This window comes from Macrobrachium nipponense, chromosome 10 (genome assembly GCF_015104395.2).
Source record: "Macrobrachium nipponense isolate FS-2020 chromosome 10, ASM1510439v2, whole genome shotgun sequence".
In the NCBI taxonomy this organism is placed as follows: Eukaryota; Metazoa; Arthropoda; class Malacostraca; order Decapoda; family Palaemonidae; genus Macrobrachium; species Macrobrachium nipponense.
Window position 1 is genome coordinate 79,217,641 of NC_087204.1, and position 19,043 is coordinate 79,236,683.

General features: G+C 35.2%; 1 protein-coding gene across 1 annotated transcript in view; it reads left to right on the forward strand.

Annotated features, from left to right (window-relative positions):
• LOC135223718 (agrin-like) overlaps positions 1-19,043 on the forward strand; it is a gene marked incomplete in the record, with an annotated part of 559,093 nt that overhangs the window by 472,132 nt on the left and 67,918 nt on the right. The window contains 3 exon segments of the mRNA XM_064262461.1: positions 13,519-13,654; positions 14,486-14,565; positions 15,242-15,457. Coding sequence (XP_064118531.1) covers positions 13,519-13,654; positions 14,486-14,565; positions 15,242-15,457 — 432 coding nt within the window.

Sequence of the window (19,043 nt, forward strand, 5' to 3'; positions counted from 1 at the left end):
GCCAAGGTGGAATTAAGAAGATACGTTTGGCCTAAGATGAACACTAAAAAAAAAAAATTATGGTATTTTCGTCGCGAGTAATTTTTTAATGAGAGGCTGGTTTCATTACAAAAGCATTTGGTCTGCTAATAGGCTACGCATGCGCGGATGGAGATGGATTTCTTTCGTCTCGTCGATGAATTAGATCTTGATCTTCGAAGTTGTGCCCATAACTACGATTTTTTATTATTATTATTAAGTAGTTAGATATGATGATGGTAATACCACAGGGTACATAAGAATTTGTATTTTATTGACAAGATATGATTAAGATGAGTTTGGCTCAAAATTAACACTGAGAAAAAAAAGGTGTTAATTTCGTCGCGAGTCATTTTTCAGTGAGGGCGTAGGTCTGTCACAGAAGCATTTATCTGTCACTTTTTTCCTTGGCGAGGATTATAAACAACACTTAAACCGATATAGGTTTTCAGTGATGATTTAATCGAGGCAATAAACAATTACATTGATAATTCTCATAAATTATTATCAAATTTCACGTAAATTCTGGTAAAAAAATTTTATAGGGGATTTGGATTTATTGGTCTAAATTAATCATGTCTGGCAGCGCCGGGAAAAAAAGCTGGAGTTTCAGGTGAATAATGAGAATAAAGGCGACGTAAAAATGAAAATGTCATTTGTTTTGTCTGTGTTTGTATGTCTGCCACGGGTTAGGGGTCTGATTTTGGCTTAAAACCTTTCTGGGGTGACATAGAGGCCATGTGCAAAATTTTGTCTAGTCTGTCAAGCGGTTCGGATCTGCCTCCTGTTCCGTGTGAAATTTCACCACATAAGTTTTCCTTGCCGTTTGTTCTTCCCCAAATTCCATTTCATCTGAAGCTTCTCTTCCTCCTTATTCCTTCTCATAGTTCTCATGCAAGTAGGCGTATTGAGTCTTCCAAGTCTTCTGGAGTCCACAGGAGCCCAGCTGACGCTGTCTTGTACTATTCTTCAAGGGTTTGGCAAAGGATATGTACAAGACATTCCCAGATTCCTTCTTTATCTTATGCATATCAAAATTAATATATATGTAGTGTATAAATATATATGTATGTAAGTATATGTACATTATATATAGATATATATGTGTGTATGTAAATATATATATATTATTAATATATATATATATATATATATATATATATATATATATATATTATATATATATATATATATATATATATTGTTGATTGATTGATAGCTGAAATCAGTGCTTCTCATCTCGTAACTCTCTTTCCAGCTTACGCCAAAATATTTGGAAGGCGGAGCGAGGGAGGGAGGGAGGGAGGGGAGAGAGCGAACTGAGAGGGAGCGTAGACTGCGCGAAAAATATTACTAGAAGTGAATTTCTAATTGGGCGGGGATTCCTCTTTTGTAATTAAACCATACTTGCGAGCCGTGGAATTTCCATTTCAGCTCTCTAGCTCTGAACTCCAATAATATCGTGCGTGCAGAGCCGAAACAAAATTATCCTCGCCATTATTTTCATTTAATCTTGCTCCAAAAAGGCTCCATCAAAAACTGGGCTGGATGCGCCAATTCATTATTCCCCTCGATGAAGCATTTTTTTTTATTTTACTTTTTTATTTCCGAGGTTTATTGCAGTATAGCCAGATGCTACGTACAAAAACTACGTCATTAAAGTTTAATCCTTGGCAATATGATTTACCTTTTATTTTTTATCTTTTTTTTCATTGTAGTGTTTTATTGGTATTAATGTTAATTTCGCCTTTTTTTTTTTTTTTTTTTTTTTTTTTTTGCCTTTTTTTTTTTTTTTTTTTTTTTTTTTTTTTTTTTTTTTTTTTTGTCTTTTCCAGTATTCATTAGGTGCGCTCACAGATTTACACTGGGAGACTAGCGCAGGCACACACACACATACATACATATATATATATATATATATATATATATATATATATATATATATATATATATATATATATATATATATATATCTGTTATACGATCACAAGTGACACGTGAAGATTGTATATCAAGAGCCAGCAGGAAAAAATGAAAAGCAGCAGTACCTACCCAGCGCTTTCGTGTATTCTTGATACACCTCACCAGGGTACAATATAAAAAATGCTTCGAAATATCATATTAAAAGAAACATTATAGAATCTAGCATAATAAAATATAAGTCAATTAGTGTTTTTAATATTAGCAACGGACAACACAAACTAGATAACTGCTTACGAAATGTTTTGTTGAGAACTTTGTAGCTATGTCATTGACTGCTTAGTAGTTTCCGTTTGTAGTATTTATCCTTTAAGTGTAATTCTAGGCTGTGCTTCTTGACTAGGCTGTTTGGTTGTTCTATATTTTACTTTTTTCGTTTTTTCGTTTGTATGTTTACCCTTGATATTTCAAAGCTGTTTTTCATTATTTTATATCGTACCGTGATGAGGTGTATCAAGAATACACGAAAGCGCTAAGCACTGCTGCTTTTCATTTTTTCCTGCTGGCTCTTGATAAGCACAAATGAGGCACTTCTCTTTGCCCAAGTTATGTTTTTTTATTAATAATAATAATTATAATAATAATAATCTCTATATACTGATTGAAGTAACGTAGGACATGCGAAGACATAAGGGCGTTCATCTTTATCTCAGAAAAGCAAATGTGCATAATATTTACATATTATTAACCTTCCCACAATCAGTATCAAAGTACCGGACCAATGATGATGTTCCTCACATATGGATGCCTAATAGTTTTTAACACAGCCTTAACAATATTCCAAGAAAGTAAATGATTTATTGACTCATTGCTTCATTCTTAATGATAGCCTTGGTCTTTAGATCGTGAAGTGACTGGTCATTAGTCTTAAACCCTGAGCTTATCACAATCTCACCATATTCGTATAAACTGAAGTGAGAATTTTTCACTTATTAGAATACATTCTCATACTATTGACGTAGATGTAGCTGGTTCTGCCTTGCACTTCGTCTTCGCCGACCAATTTGATTCAGTCAAGAACCCTACCACCTCTGCACTGCTCCCCCAGCTACTAATGAGCCCAGCAAGTACTCTGACGCTACTTCACCTCGTTAGTAGGAACATTCTTCCTCTCAGGAAAAAAAAAATTAAGGAAAAAAATTTTTTTCTTAGAAAATCCTTCCGGGGTTTGATATTTTTATAGGCGATTTACCTTCCAATACGTTCAAGTTTTGAGAATCGGCCTCTTGAAAGGGTTCTAGTAAGAAAGAAAATGAGTAAATTGACTTTTTTATTTTTTGCGTATAGAAATGACTTCGAGGAATCGTTCCATAGCAGAACTTCCTGTTTTACTTCCATGTAGTCTATATTAGTTTCTTTTTTACGTTATTTTCCAGAACTGGGTCAATATTCCTTCTGTTAACAGATTCCAGAAATAATCTGCCTCCCTTTAAGATTACGCATATACTCGAATCATTTTCAGTGACAACCTTTGGTAATGATATGCGAGTATTTCCAAAGGAATCATACTGCTCTCACATGTTATCTTACATTGAAAGTGTCTCGAGGTCATAAATAAGTATGCCAAAAGTACAATTTTCTTATTAAGCTTTCATAAACTAACTCAAGTATAGTCAAGGAAGGGTTGAGCCTCTTTTTTTCTGCCCTTCTATTTTTTTCTATATTTCAGTAGCCTGGGATATATAGTAAGGGCATTCGGTTATCGTTCCATTAGGCTTTTGCATTTATGGTATTTGAGATTCCTAAAGTAGAAAAAGGGATCGGTTGAGGAGGAAAAAATATGAAGACGGTTTCCACTGGGTTCCTGCCATATATTTTCAGTGATCAAGTTTCGTTACACACATATCTTCTTTTGTTTAACACCATTTGCAATTCACTTCTTCTTTCAGTTTGCCATTTTCTACAGCTGTAACTCCCAGATGTCATTGCTCATACCAAATTCTTGTCATCCTCTGATCTTCATAGTCCGCCATTTAATTTTCTCTTTAAACTGCTTTCGACTCGTCAGCTTCTGCAGTTTCTCCTCCCATTCGCCAGTTTATACTGTATCAGCCACAACGTTTTTTATCCCTCAATATTGTGTCTCCATCATCTGCTCTCTTGCTAGCTTTATTTTCAACACTCCGTCAGCGAAAATATTACACATCTTTGAAGACATAACATCATTAAAACTTTTAACTACTCTTGCCGAACTTCCATCAAAACCATACTTTTAAGCTCTTTCCTCGTCACATCTCTCTTAATCTTATCATATAACGTTTATTCAAGCCTCTGCAGACCCTATCGGTTTTGACTTTAATCCTTAACTAGTATATGCATATATATACACATTTACTGTATACATATATATATATAATATATATATTATATATATATATATATATAATATTATATATATATATATATATATCATAAAGCTTATGCTCCCACATCTTATGCAGTGCACATCGGGCGAAAATGCCAAGCATTTTTAGGACGATGATGTTCCTCGATAATCCGTAGTTAGTCGTCAAAGAGTGAATCCCCTGACGAGGACCTTCCTTCCCCTGTAAAAGGCGGTGTGAATAAAAACCTCTTTTGTATCAGGCTCCCTTTACACCATCAGAGCGCATCCACCCCACTTGTTTAATCTCCCCACCACAAACTCCCGATTTTCCCATCAGTTCAACATACCAGAGCGATCCTGATCGACAACCCCCATAGAGAGTTTTGCATTCCTAAAATACCTGCACCAGCGAAATTGGAGCTCTCGCTTCCTGGGATTTATTTCATTCGGGGCCGTTATAGGGGAGTAGGACTACGCATTATCTCTCTATCTCTTTTTCTCTCTTCATCTGTCTGTCTGACCATTTACGCGTAAACGCTTATGAAATATGCATTCTAGAATCAGTGCCTTCTCTGTGGAATTTTGTATAGGCATGTGCGTGGTGCATTTACGAGTGATGGTGCACAGGCTCCTAAAAGCTTGTGTCTTATATCCTCAGAACAGGTTGTAAAAGAATGCAAATCCTCAGTACTGGTAATCCCTTGGGAATCGATTCTTTATCGTACGACACCTGCCTAGAAAAACATCACATCTCGGCTGTAAACTTAGTATTATATTAATGCTTCACGTAGCGACAGTATCTAAATAACAGTATTTAGTATATAATTATTTATAACAATGAAGGGCAAGTACAGAACTGCTGCTGGCTATCAGAGTGACACCACTCAATCGAAAAAGAATTTTATTATTCTGAATATTTGGTTCATAAAACCTGGTCAGTTCAGGCAGTGGAGGGGACTGTTCCTGAATGAGACTGTTCCCTTTAAATATTTTGTCGAAAAATTTGGATGTCAATAATTCAGTAATTCACTGTCATTTACCTCACCGAAATGTTACGAGAAAAGAAAGTAAAGAGAAAATGGCTCACTGAAAATTGATAGACATGAATGAAAGTTGTCCTAAAACTGAAAAATGTATAATACATAACGTCTGAGATGCAATTTATAGTTTATCGATTATAATGTATAATAATGGGGAAAAATATTACATTATGCTTAAGGTAAAATATTTAACTTTTATCATTAAAAATACATAGGCAACACACACACACGCAAAAAAAAAAAAAAGAATAATTACAGTGGAAAAGGTTCCCTGAAAAAGTTCAAATTGAGCTCATCTATTTCCAAAGCAGTGAGTGAACTTTCGACATCATAATTCCATTCAGGAGTAGTTTCTGAGGGAAAGTTTCCCCACCAGAGGAATGTTATGGAAGCTGGAATTAATCAAACTTTAATAATAGCTGCTAACAAAATGATAAGTATTGTGCCAGAGTTGTAAATAGAAGCAGCTAGAAGGGAAAAACACGAACCATGACTCAAGTAGAACACGGATTTAAAGTATGCAGTGATTTAAATAAAAAAACTTAAGTTAAGTAAGGACTTGTGTCAAAACTTATTTAAATCTAAAAATAAAAAAAAGTAGAATAACGAGTCAAATCAAATACTGTACTGATTTAAATCGAACACTGATTTAAACTGGTTAATGACTTTAATAAAAAAAAAAACAATAAAGTCAGGCAATAATTCTAATCGAACAGTGGCTTGAGTTAAAAAGTATAAATGCGGTTGTTTATGTATTGAGATATGCATCTGTTTATTTGCTGTTTATTTGGTACCTTTTCTCCCTTATTTCTCCAGGCATTCCCGTCTATGTAGGCTTGTGAGCATTCTACTCTTTGAAGGTTTTTCGGTTTTTTTCTTTATGTAAAGGTTTGCACTTTGAAAAAATATAGATGGTTCGCGTGAACATCAATCTATTACTACAGGTGAGACTTTCGTTTTGGTGAATTAATTTTATATAAATTATAGCACAAATTTCCAGTGAATTCAATATTCATGATATTGACAGATAGCATTTCTCTAAATTCAGCTTCATTTCAAATCAGCAAATAAGTCTCGTTCATCAGAAATATAGGCCTTCAGTCTCAACTCGAAGATAGAACTTCCACGCGCACAGCGTCTAGATCATATCTGTAACTTGTCACTAGGGTACAGGGAATGCTGAATGCTTAGTATTACAGAGGGTTCTAGTGCAAGTCAATTAGTCCCAATGAAGCCTGAAAGCCAGTCGAATAACTGAGTGCGTGCGAATAATAATAATCCATCACCAAGGACATCATTTATCTTAAGCTTAAAGTTACCCGTATTTATGAATGCAAATGTACCCTAATATCGTTATTCGATATGTTGTAACATCCTTTTCAGAAGTGGAATAATAATTCGTCAGAAAACAAACAGGCAAAATACGTGGCTCTCGTGCACTGGTAATGGAAATTTGCATATGTGTACAGTTTTGAGCGATATCTCCAATGGAATCATTACCATGACATATGAAGGACATTATTTATTTCAGGATAAAATATAGGAAATGCTCCTTCATGGATGCTGGCTGGTTGTGAAGAACACGTAGATGCAACGATATTCACGCATACCTGTGGTTTAAGTATACGAAACATTGACACACCGAAGCTAATGTATAAATACAAGCTCTCTCTCTCTCTCTCTCTCTCTCTCTCTCTCTCTCTCTCTCTCTCTCTCTCATATTTGCAGCCTCACAGGCTTTATGTCTAATTTTTGCATTTGCAGAAATTGGTTTTGTAATCTAACGTTGACTTCAGATGCATGATGTTTCATTCCTACCTGAAAATGCCTCATAACCGATGCTCTTAATAAATATCCGGGTCTTGACACCCATATACTTTTTATGTAACAGCCATGAATCTCTACCCAATCAGGATGGATTTTCCTTCCTGAAACTCACTTACTAATTGATACATGATCTGACATCTTCCAGGTCTCCCTTTTCAAGCATTAGTCGCCCTTCTGCATCAATGTTGTTGTCTCTGTTTACTGCTAAGTTTGTGATTCCTCCAACTGTCCTCGGACGTTTTTCGAATCAAAGTTCTTCTTTTGAATGATGTTACTTTCTGTCATTGCTGATATGCTCCAGATACAACGGATTTTCTCTTTCAATTACCTTAATTATTTATGTGGGTTTGTGTCCGTGCTATTTTCTCCCACACTTACAAAGTTCTCAATATGCAAGTTCAACAGCAGTACTGATGTGAGAGCTATTTGGGACCTTTTATTTTCGGTTACTCACGTAGTAAAATAGAGTGTTCAGTAGCCGACGCATTTTCCTGATGATCAGAACCAAGCAACCAAGATACTATATCATATGTATAACGGAATCACGAAAATTGGAACGTGATAAATATATAAATAAAGGCAAAATCTACGAAGGAAAGGGAAGCATTGGAGAAACTACTGCGAGGCCTTTCGACTCGCGTCCTTTATTAAGCTTAGTCAAGGACGAGAGTCGAAAGGCCTCGTAGCAGTTACTCCACTGTTTTATTTTCCTTCGTGGATTTTGCCTTTATTTATCATATCATATTAATAAAGTTTAATACTAATGAGCACATTTCTGAAGTTTTATTTTATATAAGGTTCTCTAACTGTTTTTTCGTTTCATTTCATTTCGTACCTTCACCTCTTCCCATTCTTTTTCTTCCATAAGTCAGACTTCCCAGCACGCGTACGTATGTTCCTTTCTCCTTGAATCCCAGTGAAGGAATTGTTGTTTTGGCGCCCATAAATCTAAGCTTCCTTTATCTCATGTTTTTGGGGATCATAACGTCAGTTAGCGAAGCAGATGTCCCCCATTAACCTTTTATATTTTCGTCATTCGTGATCATCTCTTCCCACTCATGTTCCTACCTTAACTAGGTATTATTGCATTAATTTCATTCGAGGGGGCAATTTTGCCTATGCTATTAGAAAATCTAACATTTTGGTCTTAAATAATAAAAATATATAAAGTTTTGACATTTGCGAATAAAGCTCTCAAGAACTTGTACGAATACTACTTTTTCCGTTTTCCATCTAGATGGATTGCTACTTTATTGCATCAAGAAGGCAACTGTAATTTTATGCTTACTTTTCAGTTAATTATTCCAGTAATTCAGGTGCTCTTTGTCCTTCAAGTTAGTGCTTCCCAGATCTCATTCCCATCTTACAAGCTCTGTCTCCTTAATGACAAGCAACACCAGCAAGACTTGTAGCCTATGATTCTTTAAAGAATTTCTCAAAAAACTAGCTTTATGTAGATATATACTGTATATATACTATATATATATACATACATACATACTATAGTATATATATATATATTTTTTACATATATATATATAAATATATATATATATATATATATATATATATATATATGTATGCATGTATATATAAGCGAATACCACAGGGAAATGATAGTCAAAAATCCAAGCGCTTTCGTCTTTGACAATGTCTTAGTAAAGACGAAAGCGCTTGGATTTCTGACTATCATTTTCCTGTAGTATTCGCTTATTTAATGAAGTCACGTGCATCTACTGTGGTTTTTTTTTTAAGCATACATATATATATATATATATATATATATATATATATATATATATATATATTATATATATAATATATAATCGTATTCCGTATTTACAACTGTTGTTGTACACGCTGAATTATCTACTCCTCTAACAGTGTTTATAGAGCTTGTCAAAATATTGTTCCTTCACTTACCTTTTTCCTGCTCTTTATGAATTACCCTTTTCAGTTTTGCCTTTCCTCTGTTCGTGCACTTACCATGGATCCAACCCTCCATTATCTCGTCTTTGCCAACATCCCACGATCCTGTCGTGAATATTTGATCTCCATTTTGTCATTCTGTGTCTGTCACCTCCAAGTCCTGATAGCTCATCTTAATGGAACCCCCATGGTATACTAATCATGTTAAGTTCTGTCATGACTTAGTCCCATTCTTTTCTAATGTTTGGTGTAGGGTGTTGATCTGTTTGTCCAGCTTTTTCTGTCTGATTGAAAGGAAATGCCTTCTCTCCTCCTAGTTTGGATTTTCAAATTGTTAGAGACATGCCTTGATGAGATATCGTTTTTCCTTCATTTTGAATTAGTCTTAAAAATATTTGGTGTATCATTAGTATTGTAATGACATCATTTGTCCTCTTCCCAGTTAAAAATGCTTGATTTTTGGAAAAATTTTCAGAATATCTCCACAAGACTCGTTCAAAGACAACTCGGCTAATCAGCTTCGCTTTCACAGCCCTCTCTTAAGAAATTCTCTCCGCCTCCAGTATCAGCGATGCTTGATTGTTTTTAAGGCCAGATAATTCACAATGAATCAATATCTCCGCTGCAAAAAGTGCAAAGGCACTTTGTTGGTCAGTGTTCCATTGAACTGAAAACAGTACCTTCTTTTTTCAGGCAACTCGGAACACCTGCCAGGCCATCACATCGCACTTTTACTTTTTGGAAATCAGATTGCATGATTCTGTGACTTGTTTCTTTCTCTTTACTGCCGAACTTTGGAATTCTTCATCAGTTTTCACTCTCACTCATTCTTTAAACCTCCCCTCTTCAATAACGTTGGTCTCTTTTTTTCCCCCATGGTTACATGCCTTTGCTCTTGACTTGTTTTTTTTAGGCCTGGCTAGAGTCTTCTTTAAGGCCTAGCTAGGCAAGGCCATTAATGCCAATTAGATTCCTTTGTATAAGTGAATCCTTGAATGAGGATATAGAGAATATAATGAAGAACGACAGACATCTTTATAAATGTAATTTTTTCACGTATGGATGTTTATTTAGAATTTTGTATATTAAAAAGTTATGTATTGTATTTTTGTATACTAATTTTTTCCGAAAATATGTTTGAGTTCCTTTGAGAACCTTAGGAGAATTATATTAACTAGAAATCCCTGTTTGATAGATTTCAAACTTTATATAGTATATAAGTAGCTTCGACAGTGGAGTGCCAAAGTGGAGTCTAAGAAACAGATTCTACAGTACTAAAAACCAAGAGTGTGCCCTTGGAAAGTAATAATACCAATTATGTTAAAGTCCTCCATTTCATTCTTGTATTTTTTTTTATTTGAATTATAAATTAAAATAAAAAGAGAATTATATCAAAGATTATAGACGTAAAACAAGAATGTCTTTATAGAGTGTAATTGTATTTAATGAATAGTCCACATAAATCTGTATTTGAACTTTGATTTACTCTAATTTGTCCTGGAGCACATCTTAATTTTCCAGCACATATTACCATTACTGTGTTGACGTCCGTGTACAGGACTACAATCAATCAATAAATGAGTCAACTGGGTCCGGCTTGATTTCTCAGTATATGGCAGATTCCTCTCTTTTTTTCTCCATTTATTTCCTAAACACCGGGAAGTTTCTCTTTCATTTGTGCTGTATTATTCACGTGTGATCAAGACAAGTTCAGTTCTAATTGTATTGGTTGAGACAATTTTCAAAATACTTCCGAAACTTAGTTTTTCAGTCTGTTCTGCACAGCTTGAATAGTATGGCTTTGCTAGCAGACCCTTACTTTTTCATTTATCCTGTTTTATACTATTATATATATATATATATATATATATATATATATATATATATATATATATATATATATATGTGTGTGTGTGTGTGTGTGTGTGTGTGTGGGGTGTGTGTGTGTGTGTATATATATATATATAATAATATATATATAATATATATATATATATATATCATACATATATACATACATCCATCCATAAACGCGCGCGTGTGTGTGAGTGAGTATGTGTGTGTGAGATCGGGTTTTTTTTTATTCATACGATCTCATTACGTGTAAAATCACGCACATCGAAAACCTGCTCCATAAGTGTCAGGTTGCGTTAGTTACTATCTATATCTATCGTTACCAACCTCACACTATATTTTCCCTTCTCGTTCTCGACACCCCCTCCAGGAAAAAAGGTTTTCCTGCCGGTGATAAATTGAGGTGGTGGTTGTGTGCGGGTGAGAAATGAACTTCCCTCACACTGCAGCAGAGAGGGGGGAGGAGGAGGAGGAGGAGGAGGAGGAGGAGGAGTAGGAGGAGGAGGAGGAGGAGGAAGGAGGAGGAGGAGGAGGAGGAGGAGGAAGGGAGAGAAGAGGCATCCAGATGAGGGAATGGGAATTGACACAACAAGGAAGAGGGATAACACTCATGGAGAGAGACACATTCAATATCAGAACACTGAAACTGAATAAAAGAAAATAAAGCTTTATTCTTTTTCATAATTGACAACGATTCAGCGTTAATGAAGCTCGGATAAAAAGTTGGTGACTAATTTAGTTTTATGTTTTATAATGTTATTTTATTCGCGCTATACCCGAAAAAAATGTTAAAAGAATTTATACATGATAGCACTTTTATTTTCAAAGGGCTGCTCAGTTCAGTAGTCAAAGGAGTGCCATCAGAAGGGAAAAAGTTTTTTTTTTTTTTTTTTGGATGTTGATATAGAAACGATAATTTTCTTAACACGCACAAAATAATCTGAAGGAATAAAAAAGATTTAATGATTAGATTTTTATTAATATTAAGACAGGAAGATCTTTAGAATCTAATGTTTATGTTATTTTGAGTTGACATCAAAATGAATGAAAGCCAGGAAACTGAGGACATGACTTTTCTCTTTTTTAAGGTGCATAAATCTTGTAGTTGAGTAGTGTTCGGATCTATACCCGATATATTATGATACAATTAACAAAAGTATTTTGAGTTTAAATATGATATGTTGATAGGTAGTGATGCTCATATGTATATATATATATATATATATATATATATATATATATATATATATATATATATATATATATATCTGCAACTGATCTATCCCTTGGAAAACGGAGTCTTGATAGAAAGAGTAAAAACCACATGCTACTTGTACATAAACATCCTTTATTTTCTTATGACTACCGGTTTCGGAGTAACTGTCTCCATCATCAGGTCTATACACACACAGAAAAAAAAAATTAAAAATCACTAAATTACGATCGATCATTAGAATGAAGAAATGTTACACAAAGGTTACATTGTATATATAATAAAAAAAAAGTAATGTACAAGCATAAAAAAGGGAAAGGAAGCATATTTTAAAAAATAAATAAATAAATAAGTACCTGCCTCATGAAGGCATACAAACATACACACTAAAAATTTAAAAACAAAGCATCTCCGTGGACCTCTCGTTGTATATATATATATATATATATATATATATATATATATATATATATATATATATATATATATATATATATACATGTGTCTGTGTCTGTGTGTGTTTGTGTGCGCGCGCATACATAGTTGTGTCAGTGCGTTGTGTGTTGAGAATGTTAAGAGCGACAAAGAATGCATTCTTGATTGAATTTTATGTTATAATGGCATGGAATAGAGAGAGCGAAAACCTTCGTGTTCTTGGCTTTGCCATTATTCTTACAGGTTACTCTTTTCTCCTAAGGGTACTAGGAATTGTAAAAAAAAACTAATAAAGATGGAAAAAAGCAAATAAGTCAGTTAATGGAATAAGAAGCCCCAAAACTCTGATACAAAAATAAAAAAGTTACACGAAAGATTAACAGCTTTCCCTTGTAAAAAAAATGACAGAAAATTACTACGAAGTTAAGGTGCCTGGCACTTGAGGCTACTGGTCACAATGAGATCTGAGAACGCGAGAGTAGGTGAGCATTTGAGTAGAGAGATTCACTAGGTAAACAAACTCCTACACATCTAAATATATTTATTTCCATTCCTAATCAGTCGGTAAATTCACTTACTAGATAAGTGAGTAACGTATCAAATAAGCATTTTTTTTCTTTTAATCAACAGATCCTTATGAGGTAGTTAAATAGCCTATCAATTAAGTTTTTTTTCTTTTAATCAAGATATCCTAAACATCTAAATAGTTTTTTTATTAGTAATGAGTCATAAATTTTCCTTAGCAGATAACTGAATGACTCAGCAATTAAGAGTTTTTCTTAATCAACAGATCCTGCACATCTAAATAGTTTTTTTACTTTAATTCCTAATAAATAAAACAATTTCCTTATCAGGTAATTGAATAACTTATCAGTTAAAAATCTTTTTACCAATAGATCCATGTGGCCATGTGGTTTGTGCAACAGGGCAGGTGTGCATTGTGGACGATGCAAGAGTACCGAGATGCCAATGCAACTCCTCTTGTTCGACCACCCTCTCTCCTGTATGTGCCAGTGACGGGAGAACCTACAGGTGAGTTAATGAAGACGTCCTCTCCAAAAGTCACCTGTCCAGTTATGTTTCTCTTTAACCCTTCCAGTTTTTCCCTAAGTACTCGCTCCCATTTCTAGTTCAGAGATAATTTCTTCGTCTACAAGCGCATCAGCTCAAACCCCCCGTCAGACTCTCTCTGATTCTTGTTGTCTCGAAATCCCCTCCTCTCTTTTGCTATTTTCTGTTGCTTATTTTGTTTGTCCAGTAACACTGTTTGACATTTCATTTTTCCAGAAGTTTCTTTCTAGCACGAGCCTTTGTAATCTTCTCACCCACATGCTTCATTCTCTGCATATTGTCAATACATAATGGAAATTCAATCTTGTGATACAGTCATGAGTTTGAAAAGCACCCATAAAATCAGGATGAGAGATGCTTTGTCACACAATGATCCGTCACTTACCAAAATATATTTCTTTGTTGAAACAACGTTCCATTACTTGCATAGAACATGGGTGAAGTATGCTTATTGACACGGTAATCCGTCATTCAGATAACATGTGTTTTTAGTATACATTTATTGACACAGAATGATGTGTTACCTATACCAAGAGCAGAGGTGAAATGCATTTGTTGATGCACTTGCATAGAATAGGGGGGAATTATGCATTTATTGACACTCTGCTCTCGTCACCTAAATAGAATATGGGTAAAATATGCATTTACTGACACGGAATGCTCCGTTGCTTAAACAGAATAGGGGTGAATATGGATTTGTTAACACAGAGTGAGTTGATGCGTCAGATTTGCGCTGATCAGAGTCGTAGCTTGATGACCTTTGCTAAGTCCAACATTTTCTTTCTTTTTCAGTAACGAATGTGTTATGAACTTCGAGGCTTGTAGCCGTCGACAGATCTTAGCTGTGATGTACAGAGGGGAGTGCTCGTCAGGTAAACTCTCTCTCTCTCTCTCTCTCTCTCTCTCTCTCTCTCTCTCTCTCTCTCTCTGTTAGAGAGGGCACATTTTCCTTATCAAAATCGAGACTTAATATGTTTATTACAAGAAAAATCACTTTAACAAACTAGATTTAATCATAATGTAAAATCTTTGAGATGTGCTGATAGATCATAATTTGGTGAACACAAAAAATGCTAACATTCATCAAGGATTCAGTTACTGTTTGTTGTAATAAAACAGAATCATTATCATTAGCTTCCTTACGGTTATGTGCCATTATAAGTTTCATCTGCATGCAAAATTAACATCGTATATATTTTACTTATTTCTTTTCTAAGCTATAAATGATGGTTTTTCTTAACCACATGTGGTGAATTCGAGATGTAATTAATAAGACTTTCTTCAAGGTTCGTGCAATTCAGTTTCATCTATTTCGAATGTCACAAAAATTAAATGTTCCCAATGTTTTTTTTAACAGCTAAAGATGATGTATCTTAACTTCATTACAAGTGATGAATTCAAGACGTAATTGATGAGACTTTCTTTACGGTTCAGAGCAGTTCAGTTTCATCTGTTACGAATGCCACTGAAAGTTAATGTTCCCGACGTCTTAATGACAGCGAAGGCTCTCCATCATAATAATCGCGCCCATCTTACCACTCCCTCCAGGGGTGAATCCATGTGGGGCCGTGCGGTGTGGCACGGGCCAGGGGTGTGTCGTTAATCAGTACGGCGTTGCGACGTGCCAGTGCCGTCAGTGGTGTCCCCCAATCCTGAGGCCGGTTTGCGGCACGGATGGCACTACGTACGACAGCAAGTGCCACTTGCACAGGGAATCCTGCCTCTCCCAGAGCTCCGTCAAAATTGCATTCGTTGGATCCTGCGGTAAGTGCATATCCTCCCACTGTCAGCATCATTCACCTCTCTCTCTCTCTCTCTCTCTCTCTCTTCTCTCTCTCTCTCTATATATATATATATATATATATATATATATATATATATATATACGTATATTGTATATATACATATAAAATATGATGTTATTTAACATGAAAATTCAATACTTTAAAATAAAAAGTCGTCGCATCATAACAAAATTCGTATCTACACACACACCACACACACACACACACATATATATATATATATATATATATATATATATATATACAATATATAATATATGTGTGTTGTTATAATCTAATCTTACTTGACCTGCCAGAAGTTACAATCAAGAGATACTAATCCAGTTTTCACGTTTACTTACTTGCTTATATACCGTTTGTTTGTTATTGTCTTTACTCCCGTTTGTTATTTTCCGTATCATTTCATATATATATATATATATATATATATATATATATATATATATATATATATATATATGTTATTTTAGCTATTTTTATTTTTTGTGGCACATGGATTTTCCAGTCCGTGGAGAGCTTGCTGAGATGGTTAATAGTCCATTTAGTTTATTTTTGACAATAATAATAATAATAATAATAATAATAATAATAATAATAAACCTGTAATTTCAAGCGTATAAGGAGTTACAACCATGGTTGCATCATAGAATTTTCGAGCACATGAGAAGGACCATTAGGACGGGGTTATCACTACTCGCCGAGCCGAATGTAATAACCTCTAATGGGTTAAAAGGAAGCCTGAATGCCTCCATTAGTTATGTATGGGATCTCGTATGCATTCATTGAATACGTTTTTACGTCTCTCCAAGAATCAGGCAAATACTTTTTTTTCCATTAGACGCAAATGTGAAGGAGAGTCAAACTAGAAACTTTCATTATGCAGACAATAATAATATTGTTGATGTCGTTATTATTAATCAAGCTACAATCCTACTTAGAAAATCAGACTGCTATAACCCCTAGGGCTCAAAAAGGGGTAGAAGCCCTGTACGGAAAAAGAAATATAGAAGAAAAGAATAAACTGTCCCCGTAGGGGATAGTGTCTCCAGTGCATCTTATTTACTGCACTGTAAGCTCCTAGCTGCACCACTTCTTAACCTTTTACTTTACCTCTCTTCCCACTTCCTTTTATCTATCTTGCTGTCCAACCACTCCAACTCCCTCTTTTCACCTTAAGCACGAATGGGTGAAAGTACCCCAGTTTTTGGCCTTATAACCAAATGTTCATAAATCAAAATTAAGTAAGAGAAATAAAGAAAAAAAGCCATATCTACTCAAACAACAAATATCAAACAAGGAAGCAATACAGTCTTGGGATTTGGAAGATGCACTTATTATAACATGGATCATGGTGTTCATTTGTCATAATTTAAACAGAGGCCTACGGAACGGGAAACTTACCTAGCCCAAGCTAGAAAAAATAAAAAAGGTCAGGAAAGAGAAAGTGTGACTCTCGCCTTCAGGAAATTGACAGGGCCACCCCTTGAAGGCTTGAAGATTACAAAAGAGAGGGAGAAACGGAAACAATCCTCAAAACAGGATAATGAATTGACTTGCTAATGGTCACGAAAGTAAAAGGTCTTGTGCGTGCGTCTGTATTTTTGTCTCGTTAATTAATCTTGCCGTCGACAGGATATCCTGTTGGGAAAGGAGCCTCATATGTTAAGCTTAATGGAAAACTCGAGGTGAAATGTTGATTGACGATTTATTTTTCCGTCTCTCTCGCCAGCTCGAGGAAAACACAGTGTCAGAAAAAGAGATTAATAGTTTTGACCCCGGGGGGATAATCGTCGGTCTGTAGGTATTTGCCAAGCAAGCTTTTGGCGTTCATGGTTCGACCAGATTTTACCGCAAAGCCTGCTTATGCTTCGACCTATTTTATTAAAATGGTGAGACATTCTACTCAATTTGATAACAAACATTTATATTCACAACCAGACCTGATATACCACAAGGTTCTGATGTTCATATTTTGACTCTTTGCTAAAAGGCCCAGGCGTTCATGATTTGCCCAGATTTGATTCATTCGACCTGATTCGCAAAAAGGCTCAGGTGCTCGTACTTGAACTTAGTTTTCCACAAAGATTTGGCATATATGCCTTGACCTGATTTGATGCAAAGGCCTGACGTTAATGATTTAACCTGACTTTCCACAAGGTTTTGGTGTTCATACTTTGCCGCGGTTTACTACAAAGTTGTAGAATTGATTCTCTGACCAGATTTATCACAAGGGTCTGGTAATAAAGGTTTGACTCACCAAGAAGGTTATTTATTGTTTAATCTATTATTTTGTTCGGCATATTTGTTTGTCTCTCCGTTATATAGAATTTAATTTCTTGACTACTGAGTTACCTTGGCGGAAGTTTGGAATCTGTGAGTCCCCCGTCTTGTGTTTCTCATTAAATCAAAGGGTTATTTTGCTCATTGATATTGTCATATATAAAGAAAACATTTACACATAAAGCTTCTTAGTTTAGCCTCTCTCTCTCTCTCTCTCTCTCTCTCTCTCTCTCTCTCTCTCTCTCTCTCTCTCTCTCTCTCTCTCTCTCAAGAATTAACAATAAATTACTACTATAATACGCCTCCCAAAATTGTTACTGAGATCTCCTCTTAAATGCCTGTCCGTCTTTCATGGGTCATCATCAGAATATTAGTAATGATAACTCGCATAATGTAATTTTATGTTTACGATTACGTTAACTTAGAATTCTCACCAAAACCGGATAAAAGAGGAGGGCCGACGGTCACAAGGTCTACTGAATCTTGCAACAGATCTTAAGAGTCCTGTGTAAGCGTTTGGTGAGTTGCAATGAAGCAGAGAAGCCAATGGAAATAAACTGCATAATTATTGCATTTTCTCGGAGTTCTTTCACGGGAAGTCTGTCAGCAAGTGCAGCTCAGCCCAAAGGGTCCGACAACACGAGCATGAGAGATGTTGCTAAAAAAAATTGTGGACGCTTCAAAATAGATCGAGCTTAAAATGATGTATATATATTTATATTCTTTTAGATATACATATATTTGTGTGTGCATGTTCATCAGTAGTTTACATGACCTCATAGTATCTTAGGACGTCTTTAACAAAAGTTTTCTTCAAACTATTTACAGTAGGTCAGTAGCTTTTTGTTTTCATTTGTCAAAAATGCCAAAGCAAAATTGCGTCGCATCGAATTAAAGTTCGACTTTCTATCTCGTATTCTTCATCTCTTTGTTCAAATCCGAAAAAAAAACAAGGCGAGGGACACAAGGGTGTAGGCAAAAGAAAAATGGCGAATTTTGATTAAAACTGAACATGAACAAACAACTGACAAATCTTTCTTCCTTTTCATTGCGACAGGATCCGCTCGATTTTTCCCTGCAGAGCGAAAATCCTGATGCACTCATCGCTCCTCGCAAAAACAGTCAAACGATACAGGATATTACGAGGCCTTTTGATCTTCAGTTAATTCTTGTCTGTACGTGTGTACTTTGGTGATTCTTTATGGATGGGATTATTCATTGCTTTGGCACAGTCCTCATTTCATGGCTGTGCAACGCAAGTTGAG